The sequence below is a fragment of the Lynx rufus genome, unplaced genomic scaffold, assembly GCF_022079265.1.
Source record: "Lynx rufus isolate CCGP_SWC_20201006 ecotype Redwood Valley unplaced genomic scaffold, mLynRuf1.p SCAF_4, whole genome shotgun sequence".
In the NCBI taxonomy this organism is placed as follows: domain Eukaryota; kingdom Metazoa; phylum Chordata; class Mammalia; order Carnivora; family Felidae; genus Lynx; species Lynx rufus.
Window position 1 is genome coordinate 65109222 of NW_025814856.1, and position 24588 is coordinate 65133809.

The window sequence follows — 24588 nt, forward strand, 5'->3', positions numbered from 1 at the left end:
AAGAACTTCCTAAATCTGGGGAGAGGAACAGACATCCAGATTCATGAAGCTTAAAGAATCCCAAAAGGGTTGTACTAATCAGTACTACCAAGGACACCAAGAAACATTATAACTAAAATCGTCAAAGTTCACCAAGACTGAATTATGAAACCAGCTGGAGAAAAGCAACCAGTCAAAAAAGGGGTACCCCCACCACCTTAGGATATCAGTGGATTTCTCAACAGAAACCGTGCAGGCAGAAAAGTGTGTAATGATATATTCAAAGTTCAGGAAGAAATAGAAACTGCCAACAATACCAAAAATACCATACCCATCAAAACTGCCCTTTAATAATGAAGGAGAGGAGACCTTTCAAACTGAAGGAGTTTGACACCACCAGAAGCCCCAGAACCTCAGGGAGAGCACTGCTTTGCAAGAAGTGTTAGAGGGAGTTCATCAAGACGAAGTAAGACGATGTTAGATTGCAACATAAAGAGAATGAAAAGTGTAAATCTCGCTGGTAAAGGTAAATATATATGCAAATACAGAATAATGGAATACTATAAGGGTGATGCACACATCATACTTAAAGCTAGTAAAAATGTTAAAGACATAAGTATTAACAATAAATGCAACTACAAAAATCTGTTCATGGATGTACAATACAAAAGGTGTAAACTGTGACCCCAATAACAAAGTGTCGGGGGAGGGGACAAAAATATAGAGTTTTCATATGCAATTACGTTATCCACTAAAACAGACTGTTATAAATGTAAGATTTATATACAAGCTTCATGATAACGACAAAGGAAATATCTCAAGCAAAGAATCAAAGCATATCAGTACAAAAAATTCATCAAAAAACAGAGGAAGACAGCAACAGAGGAAGAGAGTAATGAACTACACAGCAGACCAAAAGCAATGAACAAACTGGAAATAGTAAACCCCCACCTAACAATAATTACTTTAAATATAAACAGATTAATCCCCCTCATCAAAAAGCACAGAGTGGCTTCGTGGATAAAACAAGATGCAACTAACTCTACGCTGTGTACAAGAAAGTGACTTTATATTTAAGGGGATTCACACACTGAAAAGTGGAGGATAAAAAGAGATATGCAGATGAAAACCAGACAGCAAGGATGCTGTTTTTACACCTGGGAAAAAAATCCCCTTTGCAGAATAAAAAACTATCATAAAAGACAACGTCATGCATTATGTAATGATTAAAGAGTCAATTCAAAGGGACAATGTAATAATTATAAATATATATGCACCAAACACATACGTTTATATAAACATATAAAGCAAATACTGACAGGACTGAAAAAAAAACATGACATCAACACATAATATTAGAAGACTTCATACTCCAATTTCAATAACGGGTAGAATATTTAGACACACAATCAATAAGGAACCATCAGACTTGGACAACACTATACACCAAACAGATTTAACAGATATATTAAACATTCCATAAACACTCATGTTTTCAGACACATTATTCATAAGAGCCAAAAAGTGAAAGTAACCTGTATGTCTATCAATGGATGAATGGATAAACAAAATTTGGCATAAATGTACAATGGAATGTTAGCCTTTAAAAGGAAGAAAATTCTAAGACATGGTAAAATATGGATGAATCTTGAGAACATTATGCTAAGTGAAATAAGCCAATCACAAAAATTACTATACTACTGAAATTATATGCAATATATAGAAGAGTCAAACTCAAAGGAACAGAAAGTTGAATGGTAGCTGCCAGGACCTGGAGAAGGGGAAATGGGGAGTTAACACGCCTGACCAGCAACTGGTGCTGGTGGAAATACTGCACAGAAAACACGCAAGACCAGAAAAAGATATAAACAATGCTATCACCCAACATGATATAATCAACTACATACAAAAAAAAACCACCCAACAAGAATACACTTTTTTTTCCAAGTACTCACACAACATTTACCAAGATAGATCATGTTCTGAACCATCTAACAAAGCTCAACAAATTTAAAAGTACTGAAATCAGTGACATCCTTTAGGTAAATAACCAGTAGTGTGACTGCTGGATCACAGGGTAGTTCTTTTTTTGACTTTTTGAGGAACCTCCACGTTGTTTTCCAGAGTGGCTGCACCAGTTTCCATTCCCACCAACAGCACAAGAGGAGTCCCCTTTCTCCACAGCCTTGCCAACATTTGTTGTTTCTTGTGTTGTCCATTTTTGCCATTCTGACAGGTATGACGTGGTATCTCACTGTGGTTTTGATTTGCATTTCCCTGATGATGAGTGATATTGAGCATCTTTTCATGTGTCTGTTGGCCATCTCTTCTTTGGAAAAATGTCTTTTCTTGTCTTCTGCCCATTTTCAATTGGATTATTTGTTGTTTGCGTGTTGAGTTTGAGAAGTTCTTTATATATTTTGGATACTAACCTTTTATCAGATATGTCATTTGCAAATATTTTCTCCCATTCTGTAGGTTGCCTTTTAATTTTGTTGCCTGCTTCCTTCACTGTGCAGAAGCTTTTTATTTTGATGTAATCCCAACAGTTTATCTTTGCTTTGTTTCCCTTGCCTCAGGAGACATAGCTAGTAATAAGTTGCTACAGCCTGTGTCAGAGAAACTACTGCTTGTGTAGAATTATTATGGCTTCAGGTCTCACATTTAGGTCTTTCATCCATTTGGATTTTATTTCTGTGTAAGGTGTAAGAAAGTGGTCCAGTTTCAGTCTTTTGCATGATCCTGACCAGTTTTCCCAATGCCACTGGTTGAAGAAACTTGTCTTTTTCCCATTGGGATATTCTTTCCTGCTTTGTCAAAGATTAATTGACCATATAGTTGTGGGTCCACTTCTGGGTTTCTATTCTGTTCCACTGATCTATTTTTGTGACAGTACCATACTGTTCTGATCACTACAGCTTTGTAAAGTAACTTGAAGTCTGGAATTGTGATGCCTCCAACTTTGTTTTGCTTTTTCAAGATTGCTTTGGCTATTCAGGGTCTTTGTGGTTCCACACAAATTTCAGGATTATCTGTTCTAGCTCTATGAAAAACGCTTGTGGTATTTTGAAAGGGATTACATTAAATGTGTAGACTGCTTTGGGCAGTATGGACATTTTCACAATGCTTGTTCTTCCAGTCCATGAGCATGGAATGTTTTTCATTTCTTTGTGTCTTCTTCAATGTCTTTCACCAGTGTTTTATAGTTTTCAGAGTATAGATCTTTTACCTCTTTGATTACGTCTATTCCTAGGAACTTTATGGTTTTTGGTGCAATTATAAGTGGAACCGATTCCTTGATTTCTCTTTCTGCTGCTTCATCATTGGTGTATAGAAATGTTAAAATATTTCTGCACGTTGATTTTGTACCTTGCAACTTTACTGAATTCATGTTATCAATTCTAACATTTTTTTGGAGGAGTCTTTTAGCTTTTCTATATAGAGTATCATGTCATCTGCAAACAGTGAAAGGATAAAAAAAAATACTGATTCGAAGGGGATACACACACTCCAATGTTTATGGCACCATTATCTACCATAGCCAAATTATAGGAAGAGCCCAAATGTTCATCGACTGAAGAATGGATAAAGACATGGTATATTTATAGAATGGAATATTACTCAGACACAAAAAAGAATGAAATCTTGCCATTTACAACAATGTAGCTAGAAAGTATTATGCTAAGCAAAATCAGTCAGACAAATATTCTATGATTTCACTCACTTGAAAGTTTTAAGAAACAAAACAAATGAACACAGGGGGGAAACAGAGAGGGAGGCAAAGTAGGAAACAGACTATTAACTATGAAGAACAAGCTGCTGGTCACCAGAGGGAAGGGAAGTAGGGAAATGGGGGAAACAGGGAATGGGGATTAAGGACAGCACCTGTGATGAGCACTGGGTGATGTAGGAGAGTGATGAACCACTAAATTCTGCACCTGAAACTGATTATCACACTGTGTGTTAACTGGAATTTAAATAAAAACTTGGAGAAATAAAATAAAATCAATGACATGTCAAAATACGTGAGACAGAGCTACAGCCAAGCTGAAATGGAGATCTACAGCATGAACCTTTCTATGAGACAAGACAAAGGAACAGAAGTAACCTGTCTCAAGAAGCTACAAGACAAGTAAGACAAGGAAGGAGGCAAACAGAAGAAAGGAAATAATAAGGTGGAAGCAAAATTTAATGAAATTGAAAATAGGAAAACGATAAAGTCAATATCACAAAAAGCTGATTCTTCATAAAGATCAATAAAATTAATAAAGGTCTAATGTGAGTGACAAAAATAAGAGAAGACCCAATGGAAATGTCCGCAATGAAATGGAGAGTATCACTAAGAGACATTAAAGGTCAATAACAGAAAATTCCACACAACTCTATGCTCAAGCGAAGGACAACTGAGAAATGGATTAATTCTTCACACACCACAAACTATAAAAATTCAACTATAATAAAAACAATGATCTGAACAGTTCTGTAACTAGTAAAGGAACTAAACATGTAAGAAAAAGCTCCCTAAATGTTAATATCCAGGTTTCATAAAATTCCAACAAATATTTCAAAAATTAATGCTGAATTTAAAAAATCTCTTCTAGGGGCGCCTGGATGGCTCAGTGGGTTAAGCATCCAACTTTGGCTCAGGTCATGATCTCACGGTTCGTGGGTTCAAGCTCCACATTGGGCTCTGTGCTGACAGCTCAGAGCCTGGAGCCTGCTTTGGATTCCATGTCTCCCTCTCTCTGCCCCTCCCCCACTTGCAGTCTGCCTCTCTCTTTCTCAAAAATAAATAAACATTAAAAAATAAATTAAAGGAGGGGTACCTGGGTGGCTCAGTCAGTTAAGGATCTGACTTCAGCTCAGGTCATGATATCATGGTTCATGAGTTCGAGTCCCGCATCAGGCTCTGTGCTGACAGTTCAGAGCCTGGAGCCTGCTTAGGATTCTGTGCCTCTGTCTCTCTCTGCCCCCTCCCCCACTCATGCTCTGTATCTCTCTCTGTCTCTTTCTCCCTGAAAAGTAAATAAACACTAAAACAAAATTTAATTAATTAAAGGAAAACTATGGACTAATATCTCTCATGAACTTACATGCAAAAATTCTCAATATTAAACTAAATCCAACATGACCATGTGTGATTTATTTCATATATACAAGGTTGCTTCAATATTCTAAAACCAATCAATGTAATCCACAAGTAAAAGAAGAGAAATCATATGATCATAACAATTAATTAACTCAGAAAAGTCTTGGACAACATCCAATACCTACTGTTAATAAAAATTTTACCAAAGTAAGATTACAGGGGCACGGTCTCAAAATCATTTACAAAAAGCATCTACAAAACACCTATAAGAAACATCGTACTTCATGCTGAAAGAATGGATGCTTTCTCCATAAGCTCAGAAAAAGGAAATCTACTCTCACTACTCATATTCAAACTCATAAAGCACTGGATGCTTTGGCTACTTCAAGAAGTCAAAAAAATCAATATGGAGGCAAATGCACAGACTGGAAAGGAAAAAAATGAAGCTGGAGATGACATGATCGTCAGCAAAGGAAATCTCAAGGAATATAAAATACTCCACAATACAAAAGACCTAGAACTAATATGCAAGTTCAGCAAGGACCTCAGAAACAAGATCAACACACACTGATAAAATGCATTACTAGGCATAAACGGTGAACATAAGGAAACTAAAATTAAAACGCAGTATTTCCTTTTTGTTTTTAAGTTTCTTTGAGAGAGAAAGAGAGAGAGGGAGGGAGAGCAGGCATGTATGTGCTTGTGAGCAGGAGAGGGGGAGAGAGAGAGGGGAGAGAGCATCCAGAGCAGGCTCCACGCTGTCAGCACAGAGCCCAATGTGGGGCTCAGTCCCAAGAACTGTGGGATCATGACCTGAGCCAATGTCAAGAACTGGAGACTCAACCAACTGAGCCACCCAGGCACCCCAAGACACAGTTCATGCTAGCAGGTTATGTATGCTAAAAATTACAGGAAGATGATTTAAAAAATTAAAGAAGACTTAAAAAGATATAGAGACAGCACGTTCATGGATTAGAAGTACGAACATAGTCAAAGTGTTAAGTTATTCCCAAACTTCTACAAAGGTGGGTTTGGCTCCGAGACCACTACAGTAAAGTGAATATCACAATAAAATGAGTCAAATGAAGTTTTTGTTTTCCCTGGGCATACACAGAAAAAACTGTACTTTCACAATACTGTAGTTTATTAAGCGTGCAATAGCTTTCTGTCTAAAAAAACAATGTACGTACCTTAATTAAAAATCATTTTTTGGCTAAGAAACACTAGCCTTCATCTGAACTATCAGGAAGTTGTACTTTCTGCTGGTGGAGGGTCCTGCCTCGATGCTGGTGGCTGCTGACTGATCAGGGTGGCGGCTGAAGGATGCGGTGGCCGTGGCAATGTCTTAAAATCAGACAACGATGAACTCTGCTACAGCAACTGACTCTTGCTTTCACAAATGATTTCTCTACAGCATGTGATGCTGTTTGATGGCATTTTACCCACATAATTTCCTTCAAAATTGGAATCAATCCTCTCAAACGCGGCCGCCACTGCTTTACCTGCCAGGTTGATGGAATGTTCTAATTCCTTTATTGTCATTCCCACAATCTTCACAGCATCTTCACCAGCTGTGGCTTCCATCTCAAGAAACCACTTTTTTCCTCCTCCCTGAGAAGCAACTCCTTATTCGTTCAACTTGTATCATAAGATGCAGCAATTTGGTCTTCAGGCTCTACTTCTGATTCCAGTTCTCTTGCTGTTTCTGCAGCAGCTTCTTCCCCTAAGTCTGGAAACTTCAATTTGTAAAAAAAACAAAAAAACAAAAAAACAAAAAACAAAAAACAAAACAAAAAAACAACGCAGTATCTGTGAAGGGCAATAAAGCAAAGCCAACACAACAAGATGCCCCTGGGCAGGACTGATCAGCAGAATTCCTACAAGAATCCCAAAGGTTTTTGCAGACATACACAAACTCATTGTAAAATGTATTTAATGGAGCACGAATATTAAAATAGTGAAAGCAATCCTGAAAAGACAGGAATACAATGCGATGAATAACTGCCTGTCATTAAGGCTGTCTTGGCTGAGACAGTGAGGTATTGAGGGAGGCATAAACACAAAGACAGGAAAATAATAAAGAACCCAGAAAGAGGGCCACACAAATACTCTCAGCTATGGTTTAACAAAGGTACTAAAGCTATTCAGTGGATAAAGGACAGCATTTTTAACAAATGAGGAAGAAATGCAATACCCAGGGGCAAAACAGTAACAACAAAAATAGCCTTGCCCTAAATCTCATGTATAAAGCAAAAGCTAACTGAAAATGATCACAGATACCAATGGAAAATGTAAAAAAATTTAAAAAGGGAGGAAAATCTTCAGAATGTAGGATTATGCAGAGTTCCTATATTTGACCCAAAAAAGCACAACCCATAAAAGGAACAATTGATACACTTGAACTCATAAAAATGATACACTTTTTTCCTTAAAAACCCATGTGAAGAGGAAGAAAGGAGAAGCTAAAATCTAGGAGAAAATATTTACAAACAACCTCTCAGAAAAAGACTACATCTAGAATATACAAAGAGCCCTCCTCACTCATCAGTAGAAAAGCAAACAATTCAGGCAGAAAATGAGCATCAGATACTTCATCAAAAAGGAAGTGCAGGTGGCAAATAAGCATAACAAAACCTGATCAACATCATTAGCAACTAGGGAAATGCAAATGCCAACCATCATGGGATCCTGCTAAGTAACTTTCATGGGGACAAACTCAACAACAGTTACACAATACCACATGCAGAGTAGAGCACAGAGAAACTGGACCACGCAGACACTGCTGATGGGAACGGAAAGTTAACTGTAATATCACCCACAATTAGTCTTCCGACACGGTAAATTATTTTCACATGAAAACTTGTACACAAAGTTTACAAAAGCTTTAATTTTAACAGTCAAAACTTGGGATCGGTCCAGATGTCCTAGAACAGATTAAAAGCTAAACAAGCTGTATACGTATATGCCCTGTGGGACACTAACTCAGTAAAGTAAAGGAACAGACTACTGATAGATGTACCACCTCAGAAGAATCTGTAGGAAATTATGCTGAGGGGAAAAAAAAGTCAACAGCAAAAGGTTACATTCTCCAAGATTCCTTTGTTGTAATTTTTAAAATGAAACTTTAGAAAAGGAGGGCAGAATTAAGAATAAATCAATTAATTAAAATTAACATCACCCATTAAGGAGAGGGGTGGGAGGGGTGAGGAAAGAGGAGGGCGTGGTTATGAAAAAGCAGCACAGGAACCCTTGCAGGACTGAACTATCTGTATCTGGACTATGGTGGTGGATATAGGACTCTGCACAAATGATAAAACATCACAGAACTTAACACACAGAAATGAATACAAGTGAACTGGCCAAAGAAGAAGGACGGCAGTGGATTTTACCAATGTCAATACCCCCTCCTGGGAGACTGTTCTCTGTCGGTATGGTTGTAAGACATCACCATTGGGAGAAACTGGGCAAAGTGTACAAGGGATTTCTCTGGAATATTCTTACAGCTCTATCTTACTTAAAACTCTCCTCAATTTTTTCATGCAAAATAAAAAGCTGAAGGAGTTCCTCACCACCAGACTGGCCTTATGAGAAATGTTCAAGGGAGTGCCTTAAGCTAAAGGGAAAGCATGCTAATTAGTAACCAGGAAAACATGTGAAAGTGCACATTTCAAGGTCAATGTACAGTGGAATTCTGAATAATCTAGTGTTAACTGCTTAATCACTTACAAATACTGTATGAAGAACAAAAGACAAATAGTAAAAAAATAACTATGATCATAATAAATACAGTAATTAGTTAACGCACACGCAAGGTAAGGAGACTTAAACAGAGGGGCGCCTGGGTGGCTCAGTCACTTGAGCATCTGACTCTTGATTTCACTTCAGGTCATGATCTCTCTCATTTCTCATTGAGAGAACAATAAAGATCAGAGCAAAATAAAGACTCCAAAAAGACAATAAAAAAATATCAACAAAAAGCAGTTAAAAAAAACCAAAAAATACGGACTTTTACCTACACTCACCAAGAAGAGAGCAGATTCCAGCATATAAAATCAGAAATGAAAATGGAGACATTACATACCATACCACAGAAATACAAAACACGAGAAACTATTATGAACAATTATATACCAACAAATTGGACAACCTAAAAGAAATGGATAAATATATAGAAACATACAACCTACCAAGAATGAATCATGAAAAAAGAGAAAATCTGAACATATCAATTACTCGTAAGGGGCCTAAATCAACAATCAAAAACCCTCCCAACAACCAAAGTCCAGGACCAGACAGATGGCTTCACTGGTGAATTTTACCAAAAATTCAAAGAAAAAATTAATACCAATTTTTCTCAAATTAATAGAATTTTTCTCAAATTATTTAAAAATACATACAAAAGGAGGGAACACTTGCAAACTCATTTTATGAGGCCAACATTACCTGATACAAATACCAGACAAGGACACTACCAGAAATGAAAACTGAGGTCACTATCCTGGATGAACAGACATGCAAAAATCTTCTACAAAACATTAGTAAACCAAATTCAACACTACATTAAGAGGATCATACATCAGGGCGCCTGGTGGCTCACTCAGTTGAGTGTCCGACTTCGGCTCAGGTCATGCCCTCAGAGTTTGTGAGTTCGAGCCCCACATCGGGATCTGTGCTGACAGCTCAGAGCCTGGAGCCCGCTTCGGATTCTGTTTCTCCGTCTCTCTATACCCATCCCTCACTAGTACTCTGTCTCTCTCTCAAAAATAAATAAAAACATTAAAAAAATAATTTTTTTTTTTTTAAAAACAGCATCGTGATTAGGTGACATTTATCCCAAGGCTACAAGGAAGCCTCAACATAACAAATGCATCAGTACAATACACCGGATTAAGAAAATGAAGGATAAAAATCATATGACCATCTCAATAGGTGGTTAAAAATCATGACAAAATTCACCATCCATTACGATAAAAATTCTCAATTAAGTGGGTTCAGAGGAAATGAACTTCAACATAACAAAGGCCATATATGACAAACCCCCAGCTGACATGGTCAGCAGTGAAACTTTCAAAGTCTTCCTCTGAGATGGGAAACCCAGGCAGATGCCCACTCTCGCCACCTTGATTCAACACAGTACGGGAAGCACCAGTCAGAGCAAGGAGATACAAAACAGTTCAAGGCATCAAAGAAGGAAAAGGCATTCGACTGGAAAGGAAGAAGGACTCTATTTGCAGATGGGAGGGTGTTATATGTAACAACCCTAATGACTCCACCTACAAAGAAAAAAAACTCTGTAAAACAAATGAATGCAGAAAAGTTGCAGGTTATAAAATCAACATACAAAATTAGCTTCATTTCTGTACTTCAAAAATAAAACATCAGAAAGATAAACTAAGAAAACAATCCCATAAAAAATTATATATCAGAAAGAATAAAATACCTAAAAATAAATGGAACCAAAGAGGTGAAAAACTTACGTATTGAAAACTACAAGACAGTAATGAAAGAAACTGAAGAAGCCACAATAAATGGGAAAACAGTCCATGCTCATGGGTTGGAAGAATTAATACTGTCAAAATGTCCACACTACCCAAAGCAATCCACTTATTAAATGTAAAACCTGAAGCCATAAAACTCCTGGTACAAAAGATAGGGGGTAAGCTCCTTGAGATCGGTTCTGACAATGACTTTTTTGGATTTGATACCAAACACCAAAATAAACAAGTGAAACTGCAGCAACCCTAAAGGCCTCTGTACAGCAAAGAAAACCAGCAATAAATAGGCAACCTATGGAATGGAAGGAAACAATTTTAAATCATGTATCTGTTAAGGGGTTAATATCCAAAATATATAACTCCTACAAGTCAATAAAAACAATGACAAAAAACACAATTACAATATGGGCAGAAGTTCTGAACAGACATTTTTCCAAAAAACAAAAAAAGGCTTACAAATGGCGAACCCATACATGGAAAGGTGCTCAATGTCATTGATGATAAGAGAAAGGCACATCAAAACTACCACAAAATATAACCTCACACCTGTTGAAAAAGGCTATTATCAAAAAGACAAGAAATAACAAGCACTGGCAAAGACGATGAGAAAAATGAAAACCTTGTGGGCTATTGGTGGGAATGGAAATAGGTACAGCCACTAAAAACCATAGACAAGTTCCTCAAAAAATTGAAAACAGAACCACCAGATAATTCAACAATTTTACTTCCAGGTATATATCCGGGAAATCACTATCTCAGAAAGATATGTGCACCCCCATGTCCACTGCAGCATTTACTTATATACCCAAGACACGGAAACAACCTAAGTGTCCATCAATGGATAAACAGGTAAAGAAAACACCATGTGTGTGTGTGTGTGTGTGTGTGTGTGTGTGTGTGTGTGTGTGTATGCATTTACATATATATATATGTACATACACACACACGTATATATATATGTGTGTATGTATATACACATACACAACTATAAGTAAACACACACATATACACACATGTAAAATAAAAGGAAATCCTGCCATCTGCAACAACATGGATGGATCTTAAGGGCATTATGCTAAGTAAAATTAAGAAAAAGACATACTGTCTGAATTCACTTATATGTGCAATCTTAAAACAATCAAAGTTGGGCAGGGGATGAGATGTGTCAACAGGTGATCAAATGGCACAAAGCTCCAGTTACAGGAGTCCCCTCTTACCATGGAGAATACATTCTAAGATCCCCAATGGATGCCTGAAACTGTGGCTGTTACTCAACCCTACATATGCCATGTTTTGTCCTATACATACATCCCTATGGTAGCGTTGAGTTTATAAATTATATCACAATAAGGGATTAACAACAACAATAAAATAGAACAATTATAATAATGTACTATAACACAAGTTATGTGAAAGTAGTCTCTTTATCTGTCTCTTAAAATATCTTATTGCACTCTACTTTCCCCCTTCTTTCTCCTGTGATGATGTGAGATGATACAAAAGCACATGTGATGAGATGAAGTGAGGTGAATAATGCAGGCATTTTGACACTAATGACCTACTGACAAACATGAGAAAGGAAGATTATCTGCTTTGGGGCCATAGTTGACCACTGGTAACTGAAACCATGGAAAGTGAAACCGTAGATGTGGTAAGACAACTAAATAAGTCTGGGGAGGTCATGTACAGCATGGTTACTCTGGTAACAAAAATGTACTGTATATTTGAAAGTTGCTAAGATAATACATCTTAAAATTCTCATCACACATACACACAAAATCAGCAACTCTGTGTGGTTATAGATGTTAATTTATCGTAATAATAGTATTGCAATATATACATACATCAAGTGATTATGTTGTAAACCTAAAACAGCAGTATCACGTTATATGTCAGTTGTATCTCAATATAAATAAACATAGATAGATAAAATGAAACTCTGAAAATACACACAAAGAATGAAAAAGAAAAAGGGTAACAAAATTACAAAAGAAAGGGAAAATAAGGAAACAATAGTAAAATAATAGGCATAAATCCAATTATATCAATAATGACATTAAACTTTACTGGAATAAATACTCCAATTAAAGACGTTTTTATTGAGAATAGAAAGGGGTCAATTATATGTTGTCTATAAGAAACATGCATTTTAGATATAAGGACACAGATAATTGAAACCAAATGGTTAGAAACGTATCTCTGGCAAACCGTAAGCATAGAATCACTGAATTAATAATATTAATTTCAGATAACATTTGAGAGCAAGGGTTAAAGGGGACATTTTATAAGGATAAAAGCACAAACTGTGGTTTTTAGTTTGAAGGTCTTCCATGTTTTCTGCTAAACTTATAATGAAGATATATGGGGTTTTTTCAATAAAGGCAGAATTAGTATTAACACAATTGAACAAATATCCATAACATAATCTCTCAGTAAACTAGAAATAGAAACGAGCTTCCTTGATCTGGTAAATGGCATCTATGAAAATTTGGAGCTAACAATGTATTTAATAGTGAAGGACTAAATGCTTTTCCCCTAAGATCAGGAACAAGAAAAGGAGACCTACTCTTATGACTAAATACTGTAAAATCTGGCCATTCAAACAGGATCAGTAAAGAAACAAAAGGTATAAAAATCAGGAAAAAAACAAAAACAAAAACACAGTCTCTATCTGCATATGACACGGTGGTTTATATAGAAAATCCTAAGTAATCTTTAAAACAACTATTATAGCAAATTAACAAGGTGGCAAATACAATACGCAAATATACAACATGCAAACATCTATTGAAAACTGAAACTGACAAATGAATTTTTTAAATATTCCATTTAAGACAGTACCAAAAAAAAAAAAAAAAAAGAAACCCTACAAAATACTTAGGAATAAATTTAGCAGAAAACATGCAAGGCATTTAAACTAAAAACTGCCAAGAAAAAAAAAAAGTGAATTTTTTAAACCTAAATAAACATGGAAAAACTAACATGATCAGGTATAGGAAAACTTCGTATTATTAAAATTTTACTTCTCACCAACTGACTGGGAGATATATGGAAACTCCAATCAGAATCTGGGGCATTTTTAATTGTTTTTGGAAACTTGACATGCTGATTTAAAATTTTTAGAAACAGGGGCACCTGGGTGGCTCAGTTGGTTGAGTGTCCAACTTAGGCTCCAGCCATCATGATCTTGGGGTTCCTGAGTTCCAGCCCCATGTCAGCTCACCGCTGTCAGCACCTAGCTGCTTCGGATCCTCTGTCCCCCTCTCTCTGCCCTTCCCCCACTGGTGCTCTGTCTCAAAAATAAAAACATTAAAAAAATAAAAAATAGACATTTTTGGAAATACAAAGGACCTAGAAAATATAAAACAATGTTGAAAAGGAACCAAGATAAAATACTTATACTACCTGACATCAGATTGCTGTAAAGGAACAGTGATGAAGAAAGTATGGCACAGGATTAACAAACAGATCAATGCAAGAGAACAGTGGAAAAACAGTGCATCTAAGAAGAAACAGAACATACTCGGATCAAATCTTCAAAGAGCCAGATAGATCTTCACTGCAGCAAATATGCCAAGATAAGTTTGAATTTACCATAGTTGGGGGAAAATTTCAAGTTACTTAGATCTTTCTAAGTTCAAAGAAGTGTACTTATAGCAATAAATAAGAAGCTAATGCAAAATGAAAAGGCCCTAAAGTTGAAAACCCAATGAAATGAACACTAAAGCAGGTAATATTAAATAATTTTTCAGATCTGCAAATGAAGGCCCCAGAAATGCTTCTTTGAAAATACTTTGGCCTGGAAATTCTGAATTCTTTTTTTTTTTTAAGTTTATTTATTTTTTGAGAGAGAGAAAAGCATTAGCTGGGGAGGGGCAGAGGGAGAGAGGGAGACACAGGGAGCCGGATGCCTGCTTGAATTCACCTACCAGGAGATCATGACCTGAAGTGAAGCTGGATGCTCAAAGGACTGAGCCACCCAGGTGCTACTGAATTCTTTTTATTATTATGCTAACCATTACACTGCTATTACACTACCATCAAGCCAGAAAAGCACCAGTCTTTATTTTGAGATAATAAACAAAAAGAGACCATTTTATGCCCAGAAAAGAAAGAAAAGAAGGACAACAGGAAGGAGGACAGAAGAGAAAAAAGGAAGCAAAGGGACAGATGAATAGCAAAAAAAAAAAAAAAAAAAGTATCCAAATGAAAGGAAAAGTCACAGGGCAGAATGTTCCAGGGACAACCTAATATAAGCAAATAACATTCTAAACGAACAAATGGAGTTAATAAAATTGCAGACCTTTCTTATTACAAGCTTCATGGATTGCAGAATTTGATTTTTTGTTTCTATTTAAAAAGTAGAAATAAAATTGACTCTCAATGTTAAATGACGTAAGGAAACTACAAATGGGTAGCACCATGAGATCATCTTGAAGAAAATTAATAAAATGTGTCCATTTCCTTCCCTACTCCTAATTCCCAGGCTTGAACACACATTCCCACTCCATCACCAAAGAAATGAAGGTTTATGACTATGTAAAAGTTTGAAGATTGGTAGAAGTCTAAAAGATGTGTTAATAATAAAGGTTAGCACAGTACCCATGGATTAAGAAATAAGATTAAAAAAATAAGACTTACTGCTCTCTGTTCCTGGTGCCCCATAACATAACTCCTATTTCAAAAGTTAAGGTCCCTCACTCGCCTCCGATGGCCTGCCTCATCGTCCGCACGCCCTGCCGCTGCCCCGCAGAAATGCTTTGATTACCCGCAGTACTTCGCCAAATTAGGCCAGTGTCCAGGGCACTGGCTCCTCATCTTACTCGGGCCTATGCCAAAGATGTAAAATTTGGTGCAGATGCCCGAGCCTTAATGCTTCAAGGTGTAGACCTTTTAGCTGATGCTGTAGCTGTTACTATGGGGCCAAAGGGAAGAACAGTGATTATTGAACAGAGTTGGGGCAGTCCCAAAGTAACAAAAGATGGTGTGACTGTTGCAAAGTCAATTGATTTAAAAGATAAATGTAAAAATATTGGCGCTAAACTTGTTCAAGACGTTGCCAATAACACAAATGAAAAGGCTGGAGATGGCACCACTACTGCTACTGTCCTGGCACGCTCTATTGCCAAGGAAGGCTTCGAGAAGATTAGCAAAGGTGCTAATCCAGTGGAAATCAGGAGAGGTGTGATGTTAGCTGTTGATGCTGTAATTGCTGAACTTAAGAAGCAGTCTAAACCTGTGACAACCCCTGAAGAAATTGCTCAGGTTGCTACCATTTCTGCAAATGGAGATAAAGAAATTGGCAACATCATTTCTGATGCAATGAAAAAGGTTGGAAGGAAAGGTGTCATCACAGTAAAGGATGGAAAAACACTAAATGATGAATTAGAAATTACTGAAGGCATGAAATTTGATCGAGGTTATATTTCTCCATACTTTATTCATACATCAAAAGGGCAGAAATGTGAATTCCAAGATGCCTATGTTCTGTTGAGTGAAAAGAAAATTTCTAGTGTCCAGTCCATTGTACCTGCTCTTGAAATTGCCAATGCTCACCGTAAGCCCTTGGTCACAATTGCTGAAGATGTTGATGGAGAAGCTCTGAGTACACTTGTTCCGAATAGGCTGAAAGTTGGTCTTCAGGTTGTAGCTGTCAAAGCTCCAGGTTTTGGTGACAATAGAAAGAACCAGCTTAAAGATATGGCTATTGCTACTGGTGGTGCAGTGTTTGGAGAAGAAGGGTTGACTCTAAATCTTGAAGATGTTCAGCCTCATGACTTAGGAAAAGTTGGAGAAGTCATTGTGACCAAAGATGATGCCATGCTCTTAAAAGGAAAAGGTGACAAGGCTCAAATTGAAAAACGTATCCAAGAAATCATTGAACAGTTAGATATCACAACTAGTGAATATGAAAAGGAAAAACTGAATGAACGTCTGGCAAAACTCTCAGATGGAGTAGCTGTGCTGAAGGTTGGTGGCACAAGCGATGTTGAAGTGAATGAAAAAAAAAGACAGAGTTACAGATGCCCTCAATCCTACCCGAGCTGCTGTTGAAGAAGGCATTGTTCTGGGAGGGGGTTGTGCCCTGCTTCGGTGCATTCCAGCCTTGGATTCAATAACTCCAGCTAATGAAGATCAAAAAATTGGTATAGAAATCATTAAGAGAACACTCAAAATTCCTGCAATGACCATTGCTAAGAATGCAGGTGTTGAAGGATCATTGATAGTTGAGAAAATTATGCAGAGTTCCTCAGAAGTTGGTTATGATGCTATGCTTGGAGATTTTGTGAATATGGTAGAAAAGGGAATCATTGATCCAACTAAGGTTGTAAGAACTGCTTTATTGGATGCTGCTGGAGTGGCCTCTCTGTTAACTACAGCAGAAGTTGTAGTCACCGAAATTCCTAAGGAAGAGAAGGACCCTGGAATGGGCGGAATGGGAGGAATGGGAGGTGGTATGGGAGGTGGCATGTTCTAATTCCTAGAATAGCGCTTTACCATTGTTAATGAACTGTGAGAGGAAGCTCAAGGCAGTGCCCCTCAAGAATAACTTCAGAGAAGTCAGTTGAAGGAAATGACTGAAGAAAAGGCTGGCTGATGTTTAAGAAAATCACTATAACCATCAGTTACTGGTTTCAGTTGACAACATATAATGGTTTACTGCTGTCATTGTCCATGCCTACAGATAATTTATTTTGTATTTTTGAATAAAAAGACATTTGTACATTCCTGATAACTGAATGCAAGAGCCATGTACCAATGTACTGCTTTCAACTTAAATCACTGAGGCATTTTTACTATTATTCTGTTAAAATCAGGATTTTAGTGCTTGCCATCACCAGATGAAAAGTTAAGAAGCAGCCTGTCTGTGGAAAGTAAGAATAATTGTGTACAAAGTAGAGAAATATCCAATTATGTGACAACCTTTGTGTAATAAAAATTTGTTTAAACTCAAAAAAAAACCCCCAAAAAAACAAAAAAACAAAAAAATTATCCCATAGGTAAAAGATAACCCCTAAGGAAAAATTTTAAATGGAAATACTTGAAAACATACAGATTGATGATGTAGCAATACTATTTCAGGAGGCTTACTAAGCGCAAGTTAAGAAATCATTCCCTTCAATCAATTTCACTGAGCAAAAGTAATGGATATTGACCTGAATATGCAATACCTGTACCTTGAACAGGAAACCCTTACAACTATCATAATGTAAATAATTTTATATTCTAAGTATTCAAAAATATCACCTTTTTACAAAGTGCTTATGATCACTGAAGAGTCATTAGAGACAGGAAAACACTGCTGTATGTTACATACGTGGAGTATGATGTGAGAGAGAAAAGTACATTAAAATACCTGCTGGGAGTTTCAGCATAATTTTTAGCCTAAGCACTGAGAGGACTCTATGTGATTTAATTATAATTACATAGATATACACATACACACTAATATACATATATACATATACATAGTATATATAACATACTAATATATGTACGTATACATATACACTAATTACATGGAACAACAAATAAGGCCAATAAGTGGAAAAATCATCTTTCTTCATATAGTCACAAGATGCTAAATTCTAAAGCTTTTCATAAAAATAATAACTCTATTAAGTTATTGTCATTTATTATTTGAAGTTTTATTTTTATTGTTGAACTTCCTAAGTGCAGGGCTGGATTTGATGTTTTCTAAAACAGCTGAAGTGCTTACTTACACACTGAGCATGTTCATGGTGTTTTCTTTCTCCAGCCTCACATAACATACCTTAGACAGTCTTTTGGAAGATTCACAATTATGGTCTGCACATGGCTTAGGTCCTTTTTCAGTGTCTAGAGATGAAACTGAGAAAATACATTTTATTTTATCATGGGCCCAAAGTACTGTATCATAATATTAAAACTGGATTTTGAAATATAAAACAGATGATTTATCTAATACTTCTCTTCCACTCGTAATTAAGCAATTTTCCTAATGTTAAACTACTCTTTTTAGCTACAAACCTAAGCCAAAAAGTTGTTTTTTTTGTTTTGTTTTTTTAATTTTTTTTTCAACGTTTATTTATTTTTGGGACAGAGAGAGACAGAGCATGAACGGGGGAGGGGCAGAGAGAGAGGGAGACACAGAATCGGAAACAGGCTCCATGCTCCGAGCCATCAGCCCAGAGCCTGACGCGGGGCTCGAACTCACGGACCGCAAGATCATGACCTGGCTGAAGTCGGACGCTTAACCGACTGCGCCACCCAGGCGCCCCGCCAAAAAGTTTTTTAATATGAATCAGGAAAACCTCACTATTATACTGATCCTAAGAATTAATAATAATGATAGTAACAATAACAATGCCTGATCATAACAATAAAGACTAGAACAGAAATGTATGAAATAAAGAACAGAAAAATCATAGAAAAGCTTCACCAAAGTAAGAGTTAGTTGCTCCTCTGAAAAGGAAACAAAATTGGCAACCTCTTAGGAAAGCTAACCAAGGAAAAAAGAAATGTCCCAAACCAACAAAATTATAAATAAACAAGGAGACACTATAACCGGTAACATGGGAATTCAAAGGATCATTAAGAGACTACCATGAATAACTACACCTTACCTGACTGAGGAACATGGAAGATGTAAAAAATTTGCAAAGACATAAAAACCAAAAGGGGAATAAGAAAAAGAGGACTTTAGAGATTTCTATTAATCTTTCTAAATTACCTCATCAACCTAATTATCAGGGTTCTAAAACCCTCAGTTACTTCACTATGGACCAAAATATACAAAGTCTGATTTCTACCCCTAGGTCTATCAAGAAACCCAGGCACATTATTTACTATCTCCTTGAGACTTCTGCTCTCTGCTCTGTAAAATAACAGGCTAAATATTATGATTTTGCCATTCTTTCCAGTTGTAAAAATAAGATTTAAAATATAAATATGTCAGGGGCGCCTGGGTGGCTCAGTCAGTTGAGCGTCTGACTTCAGCTCAGGTCATGATCTCACAGCTAGTGAGTTCAAACCCCATGTCGGGTTCCGTGCTGACAGCTCAGAGCCTGGAGCCTGCTTTGGATTCTGTGTCTCCCTCTCTCTCTGTCCCTAACACACTCTCATTCTGTCTCTGTCTCTCTCAAAAATAAATAAACATTAAAAAAAAATTTTAAATATAAATATGTCAGTCTTAACAATCTAAGCTCTTCTCTAACCACAAGCAATCGTGACTATTTTACTTTCTCCAAATTCTCAATCATATCCTACCCATTAGCCATTCTAGAATGTTTCCTAGATATACTCTGTGTTGTCTTTATACATGACTTTGAGTTGCTATTCTGCATGGAATTCTTTTAAAACACCAATAATTTCATGGGTCTCCTTAACTGTTTATCTCCTAATGACATCTCTACTTTCATAGCACCCAAAGAACACCTGGAATTTCCGCCACAGTATTTGCTGTACTACTGTTACATGACATCTTCCTTTAAGTAGAATATGACCTTCTTGAAGAAAGATCCTTGCTCTATATTACTGACTTTGCCTGATATGTTATGTAAAATATGTTGGATGGATAAGTGTTGATACGAAGGTAATAAAATTGACCACAGAAGTACTAATAAATGCAGAATACACTTGTAGAATATTGGGCAATCTTCATTATTTCAGTATTCTTTTTTATTTTTATTTAAGCTTATTTATTTTGACAATTACAATTGAGAGAGAGCATGCACGCACAGGGGAAAGGAGAATCCCAAGCAGACTCCATGCTGTCAGTGCTGAGCCCAACGCAGGGCTTGACCTCACGAACCGCAAGATCATGACCTGAGTGGAAATCAAGAGTTGAACACTTAACCAACTGAGCCACCCAGGCGCCCCTTCAGTATTCTCCCCAAACCAGACACATTATGTAACTTCCCTGCTTTCATCTGAATTAATATCACAAAGAATTATCAAATATCACAAAAAAGACAAACCACATCTGGGTGATTTTATAAAAGCAAACAGAACAAGATGTTTGAGCTGAAGCAGACCTCCAAGTAGGGTTGTAGATTTGGAGGGGGGAAAGAAAAGGAGGTTGTTTTTTTTTTTTTATGGACTATTTTTACTTTAAATCCTTTTAAAATGAGACCATCCTAAAACCAGACCCAGGGAATGTAAAATTTCTAAATTTATGTATCAAAAATATACAACGGATTTAAAGAAAGCATTTTCAAATTGTAGCCAAATATTTAAAATATTATTCACCCAAGGTAATGCTTGCTTTTGAAGCTACTGCTCATGAAGTAATGCAGAAGATGGTAGACCGGAGTCTACCAATTTAACATAATATGATTATGAGATCAGATCATCATGAAGATACACAATTTTATTTTTTTAACTTTTTAATGTTTATTTTAGAGAGAGACAGAGCGCCAGTGGGGGTAGGGCAGAGAGAGAGGGAGACACAGAAACCGAAGCAGGCTCCAGGCTCTGAGCTGACCTGTCAGCACAGAGCCTGATGCAGGGCTTGAACTCACAAACTGTGAGATCATGACCTGAGCTGAAGTTAGATGCTTAACTGACTAAGCCACCCAGGCGCCCCCACAATTTTATTTTTAATTTAAATCCTTATAAAATTTTAAGGCAAATAAAAAAATTCATTAAAATCTACTATTTATTGGGGCGCCTGGGTGGCTCAGTCGGTTAAGTGTCCAACTTCAGCTCAGGTCACGATCTCGCGGTCCGTGAGTTCGAGCCCCGCGTCGGGCTCTGGGCTGATGGCTCAGAGCCTGGAGCCTGCTTCCAATTCTGTGTCTCCCTCTCTCTCTGCCCCTCCCCCGTTCATGCTCTGTCTCTCTCTGTCTCAAAAATAAATAAACGTTTAAAAAAAATTTAAAAAAATAAATAAATAAAATCTACTATTTATTACGCTAAATCAAAATTGTTGGAAATAGTAACACAGAATCAACAGAAATTATCCAGTCTTCAGGATCAGTCAGTACGGACAGTGATCAATCAAGTCACCAACATGTAGAATGTTTAAGTTAAAATCCAGTACAAAGCTAGTAAGGGCCAACGGGCAGTATAGTTTCCTCCACCATGTTAGATAAACCACATAACGCTCACACTCCCTAGATCAGTTCACTCGATCAGTTCTCTGGATCTGAGACAGCACAATTTCTTCCTGAACTCCTGCCTATGATATACCTACTTTACTTAGGCTAGATGGCTAACCTCACCCTGTATGAAATTATGCACCCTGTTTTGTTTTTTTAGATTAAACTTTCTACAAAATGAAACAATGAAAAAGAAATGATGTCAGTAATATGGTGATTTCGGATACTTCAAGCCATGTCCTACCACAGAAATGCTGACAAAAATAACCCCAAACAGTCAGAGTCAACTTTGCTGAAACTCTGGAAAATAGCTGAATTTTTACAATTAGAAGAATCAAATGGTTTTTCAATCAATGGTCTCTGAATCATTGATTCAAAAGAACCTGAATCAAGAAAGGTGACTTAAGCACAGCACTTAAGGAATCTCTTATCAGAACACTAACATCAAGCTAAAGGACATGAGACCTGAGAGATCACACACAACAAAGAAGTCTTTGCAAAGGTAGTTTAGATAAGTCACTAAACCAACAACCACAACACCTATGAACAATAACAACAGACACAAAAGAAGTGGAAGAATCTGGTTTCATGGTAACTACCTACAGTTTTCAAAAAAAAAATTACAAGGAATGAAAGAAGACAGTATGAACCATTCACGAAAACAAACAAACAAACAAACTATCCCTGAGGAAGCACAGAAATTTTAACTATTAGACAAATAAATATTCCATACCAACTGGATTGAATATACTCAAAAAGCTAAAGGAAATAATGAACAGAGAACAACAACAAAAAGGAAAATGATTTCTCAACAAATATATCATATTAATAAAGTAAAAGATTATATAAAAGGAGACCAAACAGAAATTCTGGAACTAACAATTACAACAACTAAAATGAAGAACTCACTACAGGTTTTCAATTGATCTTGTGAAAGAAAGAACCTGTGAATTTGAGGATAGGTAAACTGAAAGTATCCAGTTAGGAGGAGCAGGAAGAAAAAGCAGGAAAAGAACTGAAGGCCTAAGAGACTGTTGGACTTCAGGTGTACTAACATAAGCATAATGGGGGTCCTAGTTGAGAAAAAAAAAAAAAGAAAGAGAAGAAGAAAAAGAAAAAGAAAAATACTTGAAGAACACTTGAAAAAATAATAGCCAAAAGTGTCCCAATTTGATAAAAGACATGAATCACATATCCAAAAAGATGAATGGAATTGAAGCAAGATATATGCAAGGGATTCAACAGTGAAAGAGATTATAACCAAACTGTCAAAAATCAAAGAGATAATCTAAGCAGAAAGAGAGAGAGAAGAAGAAGAAAAAAAAAAAACTTGTCACTTCCTTCAAGTGCATAAAAAGATTAATCGCAGATTTCTTGTAAAAAAAACCATGGAGGTTCAAAGGCAGTGAGATAACATATTTAAAGCATTAAAAGAAAAAACGCTTTCAACCAAGAATCCTGGAAAACTAGCATTCAGAAATGAAGAAGAAAGTAAAATATTCCAAACACAGTGTTTGAGACATTAGATAGTAACAGGACAACAGATAATAATTTGATGCTATACAAAGAAATAAATAACAGTTGTAAAGTTAACTACACAGGTAAAAGGCAATATTGCTGTATTTTTATTTTTTTAACTCCACTTTTTTCATGTATGTGATTAAAATTAAATACATAAGACAATAGTCATAAATCTATGTTAATGGTAAACAACGTATATAAAAATGCAATCACTGAGCACACCACAGAGAGGAAGGAACAAACTATCCTGGAGCAGAGTTTTGGTACACTGCTCATACTAGGCTAGTGTTAATCCAAACTATATAGTTATACATTCAAGATGTTAATTGTAAAATGCACGGTGGCTGCCAAGAGAATAACTAGATACGTTCAGAAAAGGAAATGAGAATAAAACCAAAATGATATTTTATAGTCAATTAAACACAAAAAAATCAGTAACAGAAGCATTAAGAAAACAAAAAAGATCTGAGAGAACTACTGGTTTACAGTCCACCATGAAAGGAACCTGGATGCCATCACTCCCATCCTCGTAAGAGGTACACACATTGAAACTCACAAACTCTTCTTTGATTCACCAAATAAGTAAGGTCTCCGGGAAAACTGCTGTCCACAGAATTGTAGAGAAAAATGGGTGGATACAGGTTAACTATTGCTCACCAGGAGAAGCCCCAAGAGCCGGCCAGGGGAGCTAGTACCAGTAAGAAAACTGTAATTCAGAATCTGTAACTCAGAATCTGTTGAAGGCTCACAGCGAGCAAACTCAAGTATCAGAAACTCTAGGGGAGTTCTGTCTTACAGGGCCCTCCACAGGTTCGTAAGTTTAGGCCTCCATTCGTCCCAAGAGGTTCTCCCGTATAAAACAACCCTCCTGAAGATGAGGAAAAAAATCAGAGTAGGTGTGGATAAAGTCAAAATTCTGTACAAATGGAAATATTGAAGAGACGGGAAACTAAAAAGCAATCCTGGAGCTGCTAAGTATGAGAACCGAAGTGAATAACTGATCTGAAGGCAGATCTGATCAGGCAGAAGAAACAAATCAGCCAACCTAAAAACAGAACATTAGAAATTATCAAATCTAAAGAAAAGAAAAAAACCGAGGGAAAGTGATCAGAACTTAAGAAACCTTTTGAACATCATCAAATGGACGAAAATCTACACTGTGGGAGTCCCAGAAGGAAAAGAAAGTGACAGAGAAAGTATTTTAATAAACAGTGGCTGAAAACTTCTCAAACTTGATGAAATGATGAATATAAACATCTAGAAGCTCAACAAATACCAAGTAAGGTAAACTCAAAAAGACTCACATGAGGCCACATTATAATGAAGCTTCTGAAAGACAAAGAATCATGAGAGCAGGAAGAGAGAAGTAACCTGTCACATACAACGGATCCTCAATAAGGTTCTGAGCAGATTTCACATAAAA

General features: G+C 36.6%; 1 protein-coding gene and 1 pseudogene across 2 annotated transcripts in view; one reads left to right on the top strand and one right to left on the bottom strand.

The window, feature by feature from the left end:
* The window catches only part of ZPBP (zona pellucida binding protein), a 116715-nt gene that overhangs the window by 44324 nt on the left and 47803 nt on the right, over positions 1-24588 (bottom strand). For both annotated transcript variants that reach the window (XM_047095640.1, XM_047095641.1), the window contains one exon: positions 18338-18414. In XM_047095640.1, the coding sequence (XP_046951596.1) occupies positions 18338-18414 (77 nt within the window). The remainder of the gene's footprint in view (positions 1-18337; positions 18415-24588) is intronic.
* On the top strand, positions 15319-17515 carry LOC124523763 (60 kDa heat shock protein, mitochondrial-like; annotated as a pseudogene).